Source organism: Canis aureus, chromosome 5, assembly GCF_053574225.1.
Source record: "Canis aureus isolate CA01 chromosome 5, VMU_Caureus_v.1.0, whole genome shotgun sequence".
Classification (NCBI taxonomy): Eukaryota; Metazoa; Chordata; class Mammalia; order Carnivora; family Canidae; genus Canis; species Canis aureus.
The window spans coordinates 58,898,808-58,918,031 of NC_135615.1; the positions used below are offsets into that span (position 1 = coordinate 58,898,808).

Here is a 19,224-nt window from a genome sequence, read left to right on the forward strand (position 1 = left end):
CCAAGATAATGATCAAGTTTTCATTCTGGGCTTGGTTTCTTTAAGTAAGCACTGACTTTGCTCTCCGTCTGCAGCCTTAACCTTTGTTATGCTGCTGCCTTTTTTTGTACTAGCCAAGTAACTGCTCTGCTTCGCTTCACTTGCAAATCATGTCATAAAATTTGTACTTTTATCCTTTAACATTTTATTTTAAACTGTGAATTTACATTAAAATAAACTTTAGTTTTCATTAAAATAGCCAAATATGATCTGTGGCTATTTTCTTTGGTGTACCCACTTAATTGTACAAATTATTACTTGATTTTCCTGTTGCAGCTAGTTGGCGTTTTGAAAATTTTGTCATTGGTTAAGTCAGCTGGAAAAAATTATCTTAAATTCTGTAGGAAAGTGAAATATATGTAATTTAATTTCATACTTGGGGAAATGAGTTGTCTAGAATGTCTTTATATGATTTCAGTGGGTTCCTAAAAATTGTCTATTTGCCTAGTTAAATTTCCACAATATTTGGCTGTGGACTATTGTTCATGTTATGACAATAAATTGTCATGTTATTATCTTTCTCAATTTTAGTCTTTTTTGTTCTCCATTAAACTTAAAACTGAGGAATTCTGTCACCAGTCCTTAATGGAGAAATCATTTTCATAGCACGTTTTTTAAAGTAAGAATTAGAAATGTGACAAGGAATAAATGAGTGAATATTTCTTAAGCATGAAAATTTAAAATTTGTGTATTTATCTTACTGTGTTTTTGTTTTTTATATATGTGTGTGTATATATTATTGTTGTTGTTGTTCCCTTGATAGATGCACCAGCAAGGAATCCTGAAGACTGATGACCTCATAACAAGGTTCTTTCGTCTATGTACTGAAATGTGTGTTGAAATCAGTTACCGTGCTCAGGCAGAGCAGCAGCACAATCCTGCTGCTAATCCTACCATGATCCGAGCCAAGTGTTATCACAACCTGGATGCTTTTGTCCGACTCATTGCACTGCTAGTGAAGCACTCAGGGGAAGCCACCAACACTGTCACAAAGATTAATCTGCTGAACAAGGTCTGAACTTCTCTTTTGCCTTAGTCTTGGTACACTTAAAATCTACAACAGTGGTTCTCAGGGCCCAACCCGTTCCCTAAAACATTTAGTAACATCCTTTTTCTGTCTTGAAATTAAATTATAAAGATAATCACTAAATACTTGAAGAGTGTGGTGCCTTAACTAAAAGACCAAAGATGGTGGGGGGAACAGGATATTTCAGTATGTTAATATTTGGTAATGACTGTCCTTTGCTGTGAAGTGGGAAAATCAGGTGGAATGCAGGATGGTCCTTTGACACATTTCTACAGCCTTGATCTTTCCTGGTTGGCCCTCCATCTACTAAATGCCAACCATTTCGCCTCTTGGCAACTTCACATCAGACCAGAAAAATTAGGTTTTTAGATTGTATTAACTAATAGAATATGATGTACCACGCTCATTTCTAGACCTTTTAATACTGGTGGGTGTTTGTGAAGAGTATACATCTCTGGTCCAAGATTATCGAAATTCAAAGAAAATACACAAATCTGCAGGCCACATCAAACCAGTGTTTGGTGGCCCCCTTGGCTGCCAGCATTTAATTGTGTATTCAAACGGTATATATCCTTTCTTTTAATGTGGGGCTTAAGAGTACGATAACAAAGTATGTCTAGTGAATGATAAGTGAATTATCTTCATAATTTATAAGCTCTAATCTATGTACTCTGTAGGTCCTTGGTATAGTAGTGGGAGTTCTCCTGCAGGACCATGATGTTCGGCAAAGTGAATTTCAGCAGCTTCCCTACCATCGAATTTTTATCATGCTGCTCTTAGAACTCAATGCACCTGAGCATGTATTGGAAACCATTAATTTCCAGACACTTACAGCTTTCTGGTGAGTATTGTTGAATTTAATAGACAGTTCTTGTTAAGGATTGCTGTTTTAGTGGTAAAATTGAGAAGTAGTAATCTTGTGGATTTTGAAGCATATTGATTTGAAAAATAGCTTCCATGTTGTCTACTTACTTATGTTGATCTATTGTTTACTATATTTAAGTTGGACCTTGGTTCTGACTAAGTCTTTTTTCCCTTCAGCAATACATTCCACATCTTGAGGCCTACCAAAGCTCCTGGCTTTGTGTATGCCTGGCTTGAACTGATCTCCCACCGGATATTTATTGCAAGAATGCTGGCACATACGCCACAGCAGAAGGTGTGGCTGCAGTTTATCTCCTACAGATGAAGACTGTAACTACTTGGAGCTTATTATTAGCACTCAGTCATTTAGTAATAATTGCACTTTTCCCAGGCTTAGTCGAGAATTATTTAATGTGGAGTATAGTTATGGAGAGAGGTTTAACCAGTACTTGACTGCCTCTGCCTAGAAGCCACTCTTCAATGATAAGGGTATTGCTTTTCCAAGTCTGTTGTGAGCCATCTGTATTAATCTCTCTTAAGGACTTTTATTAAAAAGTTGAAACCTGGGCAGCGCCGGTGGCTCGGTGGTTTCGCGCCTGTCTTCAGCCCAGGGCGTGATCCTGGAGACCCAGGATTGAGTCCCACATCGGGCTCCCTGCATGGAGCCTGCTTCTCCCCCTGCCTGTGTCTCTGCCTCTCTCTCTGTGTCTCTCATGAATAAATCTATCTTTGAAAAAAAAAAAGTTAAAACCTTGGAGCACCTTTGTATAAAGCTTTGGATAATTAATGGAGCTCTACAGCCTGCCAGTTTTATAAGTTCTCACTCTAAATGCTAAAGCTCTCACACTCAAGGGTGAAGACCACTGGTCTATATTTGAAGAAAATTAGGATCAAGTTCTAGTAAAGAGTTTTTAATTGTGTAATTGCAAATAAACACAGTTAACATGAGAAATTTTTCTCCCATTTAAATGGGAGAAAATGGCAAATGAATACTGTAGAAAGTATCCTTGATTGGCCCTTCCAATTAAATGTGACTAATATGCTTGGCAGAAAAGAAAGTGAGACAGTCCTTAAATGGAGTGGGTTTTATTTGGTATTTCAGGAGGAGGAACACAATAACAATAAAATTGTCCAAAAATAAACATGATTAATATAATTGGGAGATGGTGACAGTCCAAGTTTGGCTGAAAATAGAGGATTTATGTTGTGAACTTTTTGTAAACTGGATTAGGTTATTTGACAGGAGTTGGAAGTGGGGGAAAAATGGTTGAGACCTAGGGCTTAATTAAAAGAGGGAATTAAAACAGACCTCTGTCAGTTTCTTAGTTGACTGTTCTGTGTTGTGTCTGAAATTTTCTCAGTTATCTCCTCCTCTTTAAGTTTTGCTTATAGGAATTTCTGGAGAGTACCCCCCCGCCCATGATTGATTGATTTATCTTTTTTTTTAAGATTTATTTTTATTTATTTATGATAGAGAGGGAGAGGCAGAGACACAGGCAGAGGGAGAAGCAGCCTCCATGCCAGGAGCCCAACACGGGACTCGATCCCGGGACTCCAGGATCGCGCCCTGGGCCAAAGGCAGGCTCGAAACCGCTGAGCCACCCAGGGATCCCCTGATTTATTTATCTTTAGAGAAAAAGAGCTAGAAATCCAAGCTGACTCCCCACTGAGTGTGGAATTGGCCAGGAAGCTCAGTCTCAACGACCTGAGATTACAGCCTGAGCCGAAATCAAGAGTCAGATGCTCAACCAACTCAGCCACCCAGGCACCCCTGGAGCAATTTTGTTTTAAATACCATTTCTCACTATTGCCATAGTTACGCTTACTCCTTTTTAATGTCAGTCAGTCCTTAAGAGAGGTATATATGTCAGTATTCTCTAGTTATATTAGTAAGAGGAAGATAATAAGTCACAATGTAGCTGCTTGGGCAACTTTTTGGTGGTAGATCAGCAGCTGAGTATAATTATGACTCATGTATATTTCTTTCTTTCAGGGATGGCCTATGTATGCCCAGCTACTGATAGATTTGTTCAAATATTTGGCTCCTTTCCTTAGAAATGTGGAACTCACCAAACCTATGCAAATCCTCTATAAGGTAATTAATTTGGAGTTATAAAGCCTAATTTTCTTTTATTAAGTTTTCTGTTTCGGGGGTTTTTTAAAAAGATTTTGTTTATTTACAAGAGAGGGCAGGGAGAGGGGCAGAGGGAAAGGAAGAGGGAGCCTGATGCGGAGCTAGATCCCAGGACCCTGAAATCGTGACCTGAGTTCAGGTCAGACACTTAACCAACTGATCCACCCAGTTACCCCAATTTTTTATAAAGCCTTTAAAGGATAACATATTCAGAAAAGTACAAAAATCAAATGTGCTTGCGCAGTTAGTCCCTGAACAGGGATTCATAGGTTCAACTTTAGTATATACTACTAGTTTTACTAAATAGATATGTCCATTAACTCTTACACCAGCATATACCTATTATTGTCTGCTTTTTATTTTAACTTTTTTGGGCAGTTGTACAGTAGGATCTCATTATGGATTTATTTTGTATATTCTTGGTTTTTTTTTCTTTTTGTGAGTATGGATTAGTCATTTGGATTTTAAGAGTTTTTTATTTATTCATTAGAGAGAGATAGCACACGTGTGGGTGCACAAGCAGTGGGAAAGGCAGAGGGAGAGAGAGAAGCAGATTTCCTGCTGAGCTAGGAGCCTATCATGTGGGGCTCCATCCTAGGACCTGGAGATCACGACCTCAACCATCTAAGCCCCCCTGGCACCCTGCCATTTGGGTATTCTTTTGTGATGTTCCTTTTATAGTTTTATGCTCAAATTTCCACTAGATTATCTGTATTTTTTTTTGTAGGAATTTTTTATGTATTTCTGGATATAAACCCTTTAATACGTATTCAAACCGTTGTCACTCTTGTGGCTTGCCTGTTAACTCCCTTAAACGTTAGGTGTCCTTTGAGGAATGGAAGTTTTCAAAAATAATCAAGTTTTTGCTTTCATTAAATGTTTCTTTTTAAATCTCATGTAAGAAATCTTTGCCAATCCCAAATTGCAATCTGTTCTGTATACACTCTGTTCACTGACCAAGAAGCCATGTTACTCTGGCTTTTATGCCTAGGTGATATGATCTGTGTCTCGTATTTATTTTTGTGTATGGTGAGGTTCTTTTCCTTCTTTTTCCTTTATATTCCCACCCCAATAAATAATACAAGGCTTTTCAGTGCCATTCTTCATTCCATATTGAATTGATTGGGCACCTTTGTCAAAATAATTGACTATTTGTGTATGGCTGTCTTAGTTGATCTCTTTATCTGTTTGTAGAGGCCAGTACCAAACTGTCTTGATTCATAAAACTTATAAAGTCAGAGTTATCAAGCAGAGTAAGTGCTCTTCAACTTTGCTCTCTTTTAAAAATTATTTTGGCTATTTTGTGTCATTTGCCATTGCATAAAGAACTGCAGTCAGCTTGACTTTGAAAACTGGCTGGGATTTAGATTGAGATTGCAGGGGATTTGTAGATCACTTTGAAGAAAATAGACCTCTTAATAATATTGAGACTTTCAATCCTGAACATGTGTATTTCTATTTAGTTAGGTCTTTAATTTCTCTCTGCAGTGCTTTTGTATAGTTTTCAGCGTAGAAGTTTTCAGCCTCTTTCTTTAGACTTATCTGTAGATATTTGATGTTTTTTGTAAAGTGGTAGAACAGCTTTTAAATTTTTTCGTATTTGTTGATCCTGTATAGAAACAAAAATGATTTTTGTATATTGGCCAGCTACCTTGCAATATTTACTTTCTCTGCGAGTTTTCTTGTGTCTTTTGTGGGGAGAAGTATATTCTGTATACACAGTCATTAAATCTGCATATAACAGTGGGTTTTTGTTTTGCTTTTTACCTACCTTACTGCAGTGGCCAGGAACTCCAGGACAGTGTTGAATAGAAGAGTGATAATGGCATGCTTGTCTCATTAATGCTCCTTAAAAAAAAAGCTTTCAGTAATTCAGCATTAAGTGTAATGTTTTTATAAATCTACGGTTTTGTTTTGCAGGTATCATTATCTAAATGAGGAAATGCCCTGCTATTCATAATTTGTTGAGTTCTGAAATCATTCAATGGGTATTGAGTGCCTTTTCAAGATTATGTAAAATATTATTTCTGGGGGTGCCTGGGTGGTTCAGTGATTGAGCCTCTGTCTTTGGCTCCGGTCGTGATCTGAAGAGTCCTGGGATTGAGTCCCGCATTGGGCTCCCTGCAGGGAGCCTGCTTCTTCCTCTGCCTGCGTCTCTGCCTCTCTCTCTGTGTCTTGCATGAATAAATCAATAACATCTTTTTTAAAAAACATTTTTTCGGGCAGCCCCGGTGGCCCAGCGGTTTGGTGCCCTCCCAGCCCAGGGTGTGATCCTGGAGACCCCGGATTGGGTCCCATGTCAGGCTCTCCCTGCATGGAGCCTGCTTCTCCTCTGCCTCTCTCTCTCTCTCTGTCATGAATAAATAAATAAAATATTTAAATAAAAAACGTTTTTCTGTTGTTAACTCCAACAAATACTTAAACTGCCATTGCATTTTGGGCCATTTGGTCATGATATATCATTGTGATTTCTAGTTCCGATATTTGGCATTTTTGTGTGATTTTTCACATCAAGTTTTGGTATCAATATTACGCAAATCTCATTGAAAGAGCTGGAAAATATTCTTTCTAAATTTATTTTTGAGATCATGAAAATAGTATTCATTTTTCCTTAAATATTGATAATTAATTTTTTACCAGTAAAGCTATTGAGGCCTGGATTTTAATCTTTTCAAAGAACGAGCTTTGCTTCATCTTTCCTTCAGTACTTTTAAAACATGTAATTGATTTTGGCTCTTTTACTTTCTTGGTTTTCATTAGCTGCTTTTTCCATCTTCTGCAGACTTATGTCATTTTAATTACTTTTTTGCCAGCCTCTTTGAGCATATACATTTAATGTATAAACTCCTCAGAGCTAGTTATTGGTGATTTAAGCCTGTAATTTGTTACTGAGGTATATACTTTTGTATTTACTTGTTATGTTCATAATAGTATAAATGTTACTCTCATTTCCTAACAATGTGGAAACAGCCAATGTTTTTCTCATTTTTAAAAAATAGGGCACTTTGAGGGTGCTGCTGGTTCTTTTGCATGATTTCCCTGAGTTCCTTTGTGATTACCATTATGGATTTTGTGATGTGATCCCACCTAATTGTATTCAGCTAAGAAATCTCATTCTGAGTGCCTTCCCAAGAAACATGAGGCTCCCGGACCCATTCACTCCTAATCTGAAGGTAAATTCCAAACAATTTAAGGAAAAGAAAGTTTTGTCTTAGTATTTTAGTCCTTTCTCTGGTAGTAGACTTATTTAACCCCTTTCCTTGCACACACACACACGCACAAATTTGTTAGGTAAGGATGGTCTTTGCGGGGGTGATCATGTTATTAATATTAAGCTTGCTGAATATTGGTTCACAGTATTTGCCTACTTGCTATTTTCAATTAATTTTTATAGAACCTCAACTGAGGTATTATTTGCTGGCTGGCCCTGATGGCATAGATTTGCAGGATAGACCTTTGTAATGCTCATATTTCATAAGTGGTTTTTTTTTTCCATAGGTGTTTTTTATGTCTATAGCCCTGATTTGGCTACTGTAATTTTTATGTATTTTGTCTATTTCAAATACATTATTTTCTTTTTAAAGTAACAAGTATGATGTTCTGTTCTGCTGGGGCATCTTTTCAAAGACTAGGGATCTTGGTGTGAGGAATTTCCTCTGTACTCTTTGAAATCCAAGTCCAGGAAACAATTAGTAATATACATTAGACCTCTTCACAAAAGGTACCTATCCTGCCTTAATTTGAAAAGATAATTTATTATAGAATGAGAGATTTTTATCATTTTGTATAGATTCTTTTAATTAAAAATTAATAAAAAGTGGCAGCTTTTATCAAGACATTTACAATGTGCAGTTTATTTTTTTTAAGGCAGAGAAAATTTGCTGTTAACTCCTACACATGCTTCTGGTTTTGATTGTTTTATCTGTCTGGCAGGTGGATATGTTGAGTGAAATTAACATTGCACCCCGGATTCTTACCAATTTTACTGGAGTGATGCCACCTCAGTTCAAAAAGGATTTGGATTCTTATCTTAAAACTCGATCACCGGTCACTTTTCTGTCTGATTTGCGAAGCAACCTACAGGTTAATTTGTTTGCCTTTTTAGAAAAACACTCAGGCTACCCACAACACTATGTATAATATTATTTGGAAGTCAGTGTTTTCAACTGGATTTAAAATTTTTAAAACATACTGTTTCTAATGGTTGGATGAGATTAACTAGATTATGCATTTTACTCGTTGTCTTATCACCAACACAAAGCTATTGCCTTGGAAGAGACAACCAGGAAATAGGTTTATTTTCTGTAAGAATTGTACTGCTGATAATTGGCACCTGTTAGTATGCTCAAGATTGTTCTAAATGGATTCTAGTTTAGTTTGCTATACAGAAGAGGACTTGAAATTGTGTTACTACCTTCCAGTCTTTCCACACCACACTACTTACCCCCTCCAAATAGAAGATTTCATGGAGTAATCTCCACACCTAATACGGGGCTCAGACTCAACCTCGTGATCAAGAGTCACACACTCCACCCACAGCCAGCCAGGCACCCCTCCAAATACTTTCTGTAATTAAGATAATGCAGTCTGACTTTACAAACTTTTTTTTTTGCTGGTACCTGTTGAAGCTTTGGCTTCTAAAAGGAACTCCTGTTTCTGTTATTGACCCAACCACCCTTAGGCTGCTGTGTATTTTGTTCAGCAACCTCACAAAGTCCAGCAGATTTCTAAAATTTAAATCAAAAACTGTTGGGAAAAAAAAAAAAAACTGTTGAGAGCAGTTCACCTTTTCTGTGAAGGCATAAAAACGATTTAGAAATACTGAATCCTCTGTGAATAAGGAGCTTTCTGTTTTGTTCATTTAGGTATCCAATGAGCCTGGCAATCGTTACAACCTCCAGCTCATCAATGCACTGGTGCTCTATGTAGGGACTCAGGCCATTGCGCACATCCACAACAAGGGTAGCACGCCATCAATGAGCACGATCACCCACTCGGCTCACATGGACATCTTCCAGAACCTGGCTGTGGACTTGGACACTGAAGGTGAGTGAAGCCAGACAATTCTCAGAGTTAAGTTCTTTGCACTTTTTGCTACAGTCTGGTCATAAAATGCTTTAGCCACAACAGACAAATATTTTGTCAACAGGTTTATGGCTCTATTAAAAAAATTTCTTATTTTAATCCAGTTAACATACAGTGTTATAGCAGTTTCAGTGTATAATAGTAATACAATTCCATATATCACCTGGTGCTCATCCTAAGTGCATTCCTTAATTTCTATCATCTATTTAATCAATCTCCCCGTCCCCCTCTCCTCTAATAACTATCAGATTGTTCCTATAATTAAAAGTCTTTTTTTTCTTTTTTTTTTTTTTTTGCTTGTTTTGTTGCTTAAATTCCATATACATGTGAAATCATGTTATTTGTTTTTTCTCTGCTGGCTATTTCAATTGCATAGTATCTGCTTAATGCAGAAAATTCAGAAAATGGAAAGAAATAATCCAGAATCCTTACCACATCACTTAATACTTCAATGTGTATGATTACAGTGTTATTTAAGTGTGAAAATAAACAACATTTTTTTTACTAGGCTCTCTTTAAAAATAACCTCATTTTACATTGTTTTGTTAGTCTGCCTTTCCCCCCATTTATTAGTGTCTGTTAGGCAATGTATTAAGTATTAGGTATATACAAATTAATGCATGAGACTTTCCCTACCTGCTTTGCAGAAAGTTGGCAGTATAGTTTTTCCCATAAGTTGCATCTTGCATGGTGTAATCACATTTCTTTTGAGCTTCTAGATTCATTCTTATTACAGAGACTCCAGTAGGTACTAACCAACTACGTAGTCTTGCTTATTTGAACACATATGGCTTGAGCCCAATGTGGTGTTGTGGTGTTTGAACTCGACTCTGAGATCGAGTTGAACACTTTAACCCACTGAGCTATGCAGGTGCCCTTAAAACACGCATAGTTTAGAATGGATGCCTACTTTGCTATCAGTTCTTGAGAGGTTAATCTTGAGATATACATACACTTGCTTGTCTATTTGTAGAAAGGATTTGAGATAGCTTAAAATCAAGATTTAACAAAATTGAATACCTGATTATCCAGAGCCCAGCAAAAAATTTTTAAAAAGGTAGCCCTTAGTGTTAAAGCTCACCTGGATATAGCCATATCACACATGACTAATACCAAGCAGAGGCAGACAGCCAAACCCAGTTAATACTTACTCCATTATAGTCTAAATTAGCAGTTGTTAAAATGTGGTCTGGACACCCTTGAGGGTGTCCCGACCTTTTAGAAGAGTTGTAAGGTCAAAACTATTTTCAAAATAATGACAACATTTGTGTTTTATTGTTTTGTTTGCACTCATGTTGTCATGAGTATACAGTGGAGTTTTCCAGAGCTACATGAAACAATACTGGAACAGATTGAACACAGAGGCAGAAATAAGAATCTAGCTGTCTCCTATTAAGTGACATTAAAGAAACCTGTGAAATGTAAAACAGTAATATTCTTACCTACATTGTTTTGGAAAATATTTATATGCAGTGGACCTGTTTTTAAATATTAAAAAAAATTAATGCGGAAAATACAAAATAAACCCCCCAGAAATGGGAGCATTGGGGATCCCAAGTACCACTGGTTGAAAGGATACTACGAAAGCCTGTATCAGAAAATCAAACCCTAGCCACTTAGAATGATTTATCTTTTTTACATTGGCTTTTCACAGTAGGTTTGCAATAAACTAAGTTTTCTGAATTTCTAGGTCGGTATCTCTTCCTGAATGCCATTGCAAATCAACTGCGGTACCCAAATAGCCACACTCACTACTTCAGCTGTACCATGCTGTACCTTTTTGCAGAAGCCAACACTGAAGCTATTCAAGAACAGATTACAAGGTAAGGGAGAAGTTTTGATAATTTAAAGTAATGCCTCTTCCCTTTTCTTATTAATCTTTTTTTTTCCTGTGCAGTGTTCATTAAGTATCTTCTACATGTCCATTTAAGACATCTTTTACATGTGTTAAATAGGAGATACAGTTGTGAACAAAATGGACATGGTTCCTGCCCTAGCAATTAAGTCTGATGGACACAAAATCACAAGCAGAGAATTATAGATTCTAATCATTACTAAAATAAATGGTTTTCAATGGAAGGTTGTTACCAGCATTTTGATTATAAATCAATTTGTCTCAGGTGGTGATGACAACTTTTTTTTTTTTTAATGAGAACATTCTTATCCAGAGTCTTGAATCTGCACAAGCCTATTAAAAGCCATGTTTCTTGTTTTTGTTTAAATATTTATTTATTCATGAGAGATGCAGAAAGGCGGAGGCATAGAAAGAGGGAGAAGCACACTTCCTGCGGGGAGCCCAATGTGGGACTCTATCCTTGGACCCCAGGATCATGACTTGAGCTGGAGGCAGGCTCTCAACTGCTGAGCCACCCAGGCATTCCAAAAGCCACATTAAAGAGCTTGGGCTTTTCTTCATCCTCTAAGATGAGAGGTTTGAAGGAGAAATAACAAGATTGTACTTTTTTTTGTTTGTTTAATTATAGGAATCTATTGCAGATTGCTTGGACTGTGTATAGCATTGGATATTGGACAGTAGGTGATAGAGATATATATAACACATTTTAAAAAGTGGGCCAGACTTTAAAAATGTGTCCCTTTACCCAATAGTCTGTGTATTATGTATCATATTCTCATTATTAAATGAGAATGTTCTATTTGTGATTATAAAGCTATAGTGAACTTCTTGTACATAAATCTTTGTTTTTGTATTTTTATGGTAAATTTAGAAGTATAATTGGTTAGGGCAAAAGATAGGAAGATGTAAGCTAATAGTGACCACCATTCAGAAAAACAGCAATTTACACATCCACTGGTGGTAGAATTCATTTCCTCTTTCACTGTGTGTGTTACTTTCTGTGAACCATGTAATCTAATACTATCCTTTACCGTAACTTAGTTTTCTAGGCTCACTAATGGTAAGAGGCAGAATTTCTAATTCTAGAATCCATCTGCAGTAACCATGCTGTATGTAGACATTAATCCATTTGTCTTTTGTAAAGGTAATAACTTTTGCATGTGGTTTAGTAATCAAAGAGAAAAGTTAGGAAAAAAGGTAAAGGAGAAGTGTGGTTATAAATTTGTAGGTTTCTCTATGCATTAACTAATCTTTTTTTTCCCCTTCAGGGTTCTCTTGGAACGGTTGATTGTAAATAGGCCACATCCTTGGGGTCTTCTTATTACCTTCATTGAGCTGATTAAAAATCCAGCGTTTAAGTTCTGGAACCATGAGTTTGTACACTGTGCCCCAGAAATTGAAAAGTGAGTTCAAAGTAATTTGTTTGAGAATGAGAAACATATGATGGCTCTAGCTTAGGATGGGTGATTAAGAAGGTAATAAATAATAGTCAAAGCTAATGTGACACAAGATATTGCTGGCCTGAAGTTTTTCTCAAACTTTTAACTGTCTCTGTTCTTCAGGTTATTCCAATCGGTTGCACAGTGCTGCATGGGACAGAAGCAGGCTCAGCAAGTAATGGAAGGGACAGGTGCCAGTTAGATGGAACTGCATCTCTGCTGTAAACATGTCAGTCTGGAGGTCCCACTGCACCAGGTTTATAAACCGGCTGAAGAATCCTTTCAGCTCTTCCTGACTTTCCCAGCCCTTTGGTTCTCGGGTACCTGTCCCAATTACTGTTTGGGTCAGCTTCCTGTCTATGTGGGCACGTTCCAAAGTTTAAATGCATTTTTTTGACTCTTGGCCAAAATTTGGAAGATGCTGTGAATATCATTTTGAACTTGTGTAAATATATGAAAGACAAAACCTTTGTCTGGAACTTCTTGGGTTTGTGCAAAATGTGTCCAAGGCAAGTAGATAAACTGGTACCTGCCCAGCTTGTAATTGAAAAGGCTGTTGATGCCATGCACTTGTCCGGGGACATAACATAGCTCCATGTCTTCTGACATTCCTGGTGTCCCAAAGAATAGCAAAAAAGCCAGTTTAAATATTGTGTAACTTATTTTTTTAACGTGGACAGGGGACCCTGAAAAATCACAAAGTTGTTAAAAATGTGTATGTGCTACTATTTGGTATGCTTAGGGAACATGGGAAGAGCTCACAATGGAGATCCCATGGGTTTTTGTTTTGCCTCTTCCCCAAATCTAAAGCTGACTGCTGGGAGAGCATCATTTTCTCATTTCTACTGGAGAACTACCCCCTTAGGCCCTGTGAGATGCAGTCACCTCTTTTTATAAAGGGAAACCAGACCAGGCCTAAAAGTGCCCCTAGCTCTCTCATACTTGTAAATTGTGGGAAAGGGAACAAATAGTGGATGAATTACCCTTCCCTATTATCCCAGTGAATAGCCATACAGGCTATGGTGAACAACAACAAAAAAGTCAAAAGGACCAATACAGCCCCTTTTGTAAGGATTTTGAATGTTTTGTAAATGTATTGGTCCACGTGTTGTATTTTGTAGCCTTTCTAGTTCCTGGGCTCTAGCTCCCTTTCTTGTATGTGTATGCATACTGTAGTCAAAACATTAAAGTCATGACACACATGTGAGTCGTCCACTGTGCCTTTCTCAGTAGCAGCAGCCAGTGCTGGTGGTGAGGAGGAAGTGGACAACCCAGTCTCTCAGAGCCTGGGGCCACTGGGAAACATCACTTCTTACTGAATGATAGATCTTTCCCACTAATCTGGCTGTTTAAACAAGCAAGGAAGTGAATTTTGTACAGTGTTACAACAGTAGGAAATCACTGGAGCAGGTTTCTGTGGTTAAACAATTTAAAAAACTATTTTTCTTACCCTTTTATCCTCATAGTATTTTGATATATACCTCTTCCTTTTAAAAAAATATTTAAAATTTATGCCACTTAAAATATACCTTACCTTTAATGACTGTCAAGTTTCATGGCCACAGAGGACAAAAAGGTTCAAGATTAAATAGAAATTTTAATGAGGTTTGAATGTCATTGGTGTCTTAGGGTTTCTTCCCTTAAAGAGGAAACAAGGTCTTGCGGGGAAAAATTTGCTCAAAACAGACCCAGGTCTACTTTCAAAGTCCATGTTACTAAATGCTAGCTTATACTAAAGACCTTATTACTATCACATTTCTGCTAACTCTGGTTCAAACCAAGAACAAAATAGTTATGAAATTTATTGGTCTTAGTGACCAGCAGCAATTCCCGAGTCTGCTATGCCCGGTTCTTACACAGTTCTTAGTTAACCCTACCTAGCACACTATCTTTGCTACTTTTCCTTTTGGTATTTAATAAAGGGAAACCAAAGCAAAAGATGCAAATTTCCTTTTTTTCAAATATCAGTGAATATTAGCTTCAAATAAAATTCTTCTCGTGCATGTTCCTTCAGACAACAGGGAACCTGCTAACTTGTCAGTTCCAACAACTGGTTTAGGATCATCTTCTGACCAAAGCGAACCTGTAAGGCCTGTTGTTCCCTCCAGCTGAGTTTGGTGTAGACCTCCTTGTTACTTAGTAAATCTTGTTCAGATTTTAAGTCTGTGGCATAGGTTTGCAGGGTCAACAAAACACTGTCCCGAAGAAGCTGTCTCCATGATGCTTTAAGTTTGGGGATATTTTTGATTGTCAAGCTGTCCTCTTCCCTTTTATTATCTCCCCATCCATCTTGGTCTTTAAACTCTCTGAACTCCTCAGCAGACATGCATAGTACCTAGAAGCAATTGTTGGGCCTTTTGATTAGGAATTTGATTGCCCTTTGTCAATTTCTGAATTTAGAGAAGCCTATTTTGGCAGCTTAATAAGTGTCTTCTCCCTCCATCCCACCTTTCCTTTCTCATCTAGCTTTATCTACCTCTAAACATTTTAGCCATTCTCAGCCCTTTACCTTGAGTGTTGTGGTCAATTCCTCTTCAGTCAGTACCTCCTCACGCCCAATCACAAAGGCTCCCTCTTCCCCAACCATCTCCAGTTTGCATAAGAAATCCCACCGTTCCAACAGTAAGAGCCTTTCAGCTTCAACTTTTGTTCCTGTAGATAGTAATAGTGTGAAAGTCTCCGTCTAAAATCATCATTGCTTTTTAGTCTACAACCCAGTATCCAAAAAACAGGACAACTGCTGCTATGTAAGAGCACCCGGGGTGGGGATAGAGACCTGTCCACCAGTCTCCCAAGACTGGATCAATCAGACACTCACCCTGTAATGCTGCTTCACGAACTGTCACCATCTGAATGTCAGCTGTGTCATCTGTGTTGTCAGGATATGGTTCAGCAAAACCATACATATGAATCAGTTGCCAGTTAGCCATCTGTCCGTAAGTGTTGAAAATTTCATGGCCTTTAGGAATGGGCTGAGTGGCCACCATCCGAAGACAATTCTAGGGTGGAAGGGAGAAGCTGGGACCTGGCCTTTCTTTGGGCAGCTCCATGAAGATTAATTCCCTCTTAGGAAAAGCCTCCCAGTGGGTACAGTTCAACAGTGGGACTGATCACATACCTACCAACATTCTACTTTTAGTTCCTATTATGATCCTGTATAGGCACACCTCAGAAATTGTACTTAGGGTTCAGCTCCAGACCACCACAAAACAAGTTTTTTTAAATGCGAGTGAAATGAACTTTGACATCCCAGTGCATATAAAAATCTTATTGTAGAAAACAGCTTTATTGCTAAACTGTTCTAACCATCTGAGTTTTCTGTGAGTTGTAATTACTGATCAGATCACCAAAACAAATATAGTAATGAGAAATTTTGTACTAAGATTCTTCCCAAAATAAAACAGATGTGAAGCATGTGGTGTTAGAAAAATGGCACTGATAGACTTGCTCAACACAGGATTGACACAAACCTTCAATTTGTAAAAAGCACAATCTATCTGAAGTATAATAAAGTGAGGCATGCCTGTACAATAGGATGAAAGAGGTGTGATTTAGAAAGGTCAAGTTTAGCCCCATTACTTGATTAAGTCTCTCTCCTTAGTCCTCTTCAGAACTTAAAGCTACTAGCTTTTAAAAATGAACAGTTAAACTCAGATCAAAGTAGGAATGGCAGACAGAGGCTAGGATTAAAAAAACAGCCATTCCCTAATTTCAAGAACTCGGATCTTTTCTTGCAACTTTCCACAAAGCAAATGGAATTGATACATAACACTGGTATCATCTTAGATCTGACCTATGGCCATGCCCTTTTCTCCCCCTTCCCCAAAAGTAATGACTGTATAGCTGTTCCAGGCTGATGTCAGGAGGGCCCCAACACTGCCTTGGCTCACTGGTACGGACTGCATAGAGGAGCCAACCTCCAGCACCAAAAAAATGATTGCAGTAGCTTAGCAGAGACTTAACCAAAACTTTCTTTGTGGGCTGAGGTTTTGTGTTCAAACTATTTGACGGGAATACACAAACTGAAGATACATTAAAAAAAAAAAAAAAAAAAAAAGCTAATTTCACCTATGCATTTATACCATGCCAAGAATGGAGCCCACTTAGCCCAACTGTCCCACCAGCATAAATGACAATCACTGGTTTGAATCAAATGCCTGATCATCCGTGCAATAACAACAGCACCTGGGTGGCTCAATGGTTGAGTGTCTTTTGCTCACGTTGTGGTCCCAGGGTCCTGGGATCCAGTCCAGCATTGGGCTCCCCATGGGGAGCCTGCCTCTGCCTCTCTCATGAATAAATTTTTTTTTTTAAAGGAATAACTAAGAGGGATCCACTCACCGGAGAGTATTCTAGATTGGCATTATGATTGGCTAAGTGGTTTAGTATGTCTGCAGCAGGCACCATCAAAGGGGAGTTTGGCTCCTTTTCATCGTCCTCTTCCTCCAGTGGTTCCTGAAAGCTGCCACAAAGAGAACTTTGCTAAAGCCCAGAGACTGGGGTGTGGTTCAGTGTTCTTTCCCCTCTCATCCCTCAATAGAATTCTAAAGCAAAAAAGTCCTTCGTTCTGCTCACTGACCTGTAGGCCATCACAAGAGCCACAAGCTGGCGGTAGAGATCCAGGGAGCGAACCCTGGGGCTGAAAAGATCCGGGTGGGCTTCCATGAAGGGCAACACGATGGAATAGTATTCACTGCGGATGTTGGCCAAGTCCTTCTCCACGGCCTCCGGTACGCCCGTGCCCTGCAGCAGTTGCCGGCGCTCCTCCTCGGGCCTGCAGGGAGACCCCACCGGGTTCCCTTCACACATCCCACCGAGACTAGTGCTTGGGAGCCCTGTCCCCGGGCCAGGGCTGTTTGAGCTAGGCTATGGTGCTGGTGCTCCCCACCCGTACTGAGGCTCTCACCAGAACATGGGGTGTTCCAAGCGGCCCAACTCCGGCCAGAGCGCAAAGTAGGGGCTCCAGAGCGAGGCTGGGGTCTGCAGCTCATGCAGCAGCGCCAACAGCAGCGGCACCCAGCCCGACTGGCTCTGCAGCGCGCCTCGCTCTGAGGGAGACAGGGAGGTGAGAGCCCGGGCGCCACCCCGCGGCCCGCCTCCCCGTCCCGCTCCCGCAGGCGCACCCACCTCGCTCCAGCAGGCCGCCTATGGAGCAGGTGTGCTGCGACAGGAGCGCGGCCCGCGGCACGGCGAACAGCAGCTCCCCGGGCTGCACGCTCTCCCGGGCCACCATACCGTAGCCGGCCACCGTGCCCTGCCGGCTCACCGTCACCTGAACGGGGGAGCGGCCGGTCCGAGCTGGCCTGCGCCCCCGCCCGCCCGCGCCGCGCCCCCGCCCGCGCCCGCGCCCCCGCCGCCTCACCTTGGGACTCAGCTCCAGCCCCACCTGCCGGCACCAGCTCAGGAAGCCGGCCACCGGGTCCAGGTCCGGGTCCGGGTCGCTACCGCGCACGGGCCCCGCCACCTGAAACGAGCGAGCGCCGCGGAGACGGCCCACCCCGGAGGAGGCCGAGGCGCGCGTGGAGGAAGTGCTCTGGGTGGGGGAAGGGGCGCGGTGAGAGGGCGGGGGCCTGCGCGAGCGGAGGGAGGGGGCGGGGGGCCGCGCTGCGGGCAGGGTAGGGACGAGGCGCGGCGGGGAGGACCCTGCGACTTACCCGCCGGCGCTTAGCCCGGGTCGCCATGGTCCCGGCCCCGCGGCCCCGCGGCCCCGCGGCCCTAGAGCCCCGCGCGCGCACTTCCGGCGTCTGGGGAAGGGCCTGGCGGGGACGGGGGCGGGGACGGGGACGGGGGCGGGGGCGGGGGCGGGGACGCGGGCCACGTGACGTGGCCCGGGCCGCGGGGTGGAGGGCGAGCGGGGCTTGGAGCCTGCGCGATCGCTCCTCCCGGGAACGTGCTCCCGGGGCCGGGGTGTCCCCAGCGGGGTCTAGAAGACGTGCGGTCGGGTCCCTCCAGAGGACCCGCATCGAGCGAGGGTCTGAGTCTGCCTTCCTGATCTCGAGTCCCAGCCACTCAACTCGTCCAACCCGTGTTATTTGCTCCGTAAGAGCAGGTTGCGTGTGCGCGTGCGTGTGTGTTTCCGAGGGGCACGGGAAGGGGCACGGGAAGAGTTCCCAGGGCTGGAATAGCCCCTCCGCCGCACTTGCTAGTATATCCCTCTGTTTTTCATCGTATACATGGGGTTTTATTTACGTGCTTTATTAGTTGACACATAGCAGGTACGCAGTATCTATTAAGTAAATGAGTGAATCAGAAATGGTGGTTAAACACAGGAAAGTAGAATACTTTTAAGAAACTGAAGCAGCGAATATAGAGGGCTTTGCAGTCACACAATGTTAAAGCCAGCTCCCAGCTTGGCTTAATAAGAAGCCTAATAAGATGGCAAATTCTTTATCTTGAGGCTCTGTTTCCTCAGCTGTGAAACTGAGATAACATATACCATGTGGAATTAACGTAAGGATGGGTGGGCACCTGGGCGGTGGCTCAGTGAAGCATCTGCCTTCAACTGTGGTCATGATCTTGGGGTCCTGGGATCCCGCAGCACCGGGCTGCGGTTTAGCAGGGAATCTGTTTCTCCTTTTACTTCCCCCTCTTCGCTGCTCTTCCTCACTAGCTAATTAAAAAAACAAACAAACAAACAAAAACACATAAGGATTGGTAAGATAATGTGATAAGAACTGTAAATAAGTGGGGGACCTGGCTGGTTCAGTTGGTAGAGCATGTGATTCTTGATCTGAGTGGTCCTGAGTTCAGGTCCCCAGGAGTTGAGTTTTTTAAATAGAAC

General features: G+C 40.9%; 2 protein-coding genes across 10 annotated transcripts in view; one reads left to right on the forward strand and one right to left on the reverse strand.

Moving 5' to 3' along the window:
- The window catches only part of CNOT1 (CCR4-NOT transcription complex subunit 1), a 100,737-nt gene extending 87,092 nt beyond the window's left edge, over positions 1-13,645 (forward strand). For 6 of the 7 annotated variants that reach the window (XM_077898223.1, XM_077898226.1, XM_077898225.1 and 3 more), the window contains exons 40-49: positions 803-1,051; positions 1,744-1,907; positions 2,108-2,225; positions 3,924-4,025; positions 7,064-7,237; positions 7,998-8,147; positions 8,930-9,110; positions 10,840-10,972; positions 12,273-12,407; positions 12,567-13,645. In XM_077898223.1, coding sequence (XP_077754349.1) covers positions 803-1,051; positions 1,744-1,907; positions 2,108-2,225; positions 3,924-4,025; positions 7,064-7,237; positions 7,998-8,147; positions 8,930-9,110; positions 10,840-10,972; positions 12,273-12,407; positions 12,567-12,645 — 1,485 coding nt within the window. In that variant the 3' untranslated portion in view covers positions 12,646-13,645. Of the gene's footprint in view, positions 1-802; positions 1,052-1,743; positions 1,908-2,107; positions 2,261-3,923; positions 4,026-7,063; positions 7,238-7,997; positions 8,148-8,929; positions 9,111-10,839; positions 10,973-12,272; positions 12,408-12,566 lie in introns of those variants that run through there. The other variant, XM_077898230.1, reaches the window with a different exon arrangement.
- Positions 13,646-14,020: 375 nt separating this feature from the next.
- SETD6 (SET domain containing 6, protein lysine methyltransferase) lies at positions 14,021-18,183 on the reverse strand. Of its 3 annotated transcripts, none has more exons than XM_077898232.1 (9): positions 18,098-18,183; positions 17,806-17,976; positions 17,571-17,715; positions 17,350-17,491; positions 17,023-17,217; positions 16,785-16,905; positions 15,262-15,442; positions 14,953-15,095; positions 14,021-14,778 (listed from the first exon to the last, which is right to left on the reverse strand). In XM_077898232.1, exons 1-9 carry the CDS (start codon positions 18,122-18,124, stop codon positions 14,473-14,475), a joined length of 1,431 nt encoding a protein of 476 aa, XP_077754358.1. In that variant the 5' UTR covers positions 18,125-18,183; the 3' UTR covers positions 14,021-14,472. The 3 variants fall into 3 exon arrangements, with proteins under 3 accessions (XP_077754358.1, XP_077754359.1, XP_077754357.1); XM_077898233.1 differs by having other exon boundaries at positions 17,806-17,907; positions 18,098-18,139; XM_077898231.1 differs by having other exon boundaries at positions 17,571-17,907; positions 18,098-18,139.
- Between the last annotated feature and the right edge of the window lie 1,041 nt (positions 18,184-19,224).

Bases quoted from the DNA above. Each gene is read 5' to 3' on its own strand.
- SETD6 (XM_077898231.1), bottom strand. From the start codon at position 18,124: ATGGCGACCCGGGCTAAGCGCCGGCGG. The intron at 17,908-18,097 runs GTAAGTCGCAGG...CGCTCGTTTCAG, and splicing joins CCCGGGCTAAGCGCCGGCGG to GTGGCGGGGCCCGTGCGCGG. The intron at 15,443-16,784 runs GTGAGTGGATCC...CTTCCACCCTAG, and splicing joins CCAATCTAGAATACTCTCCG to AATTGTCTTCGGATGGTGGC.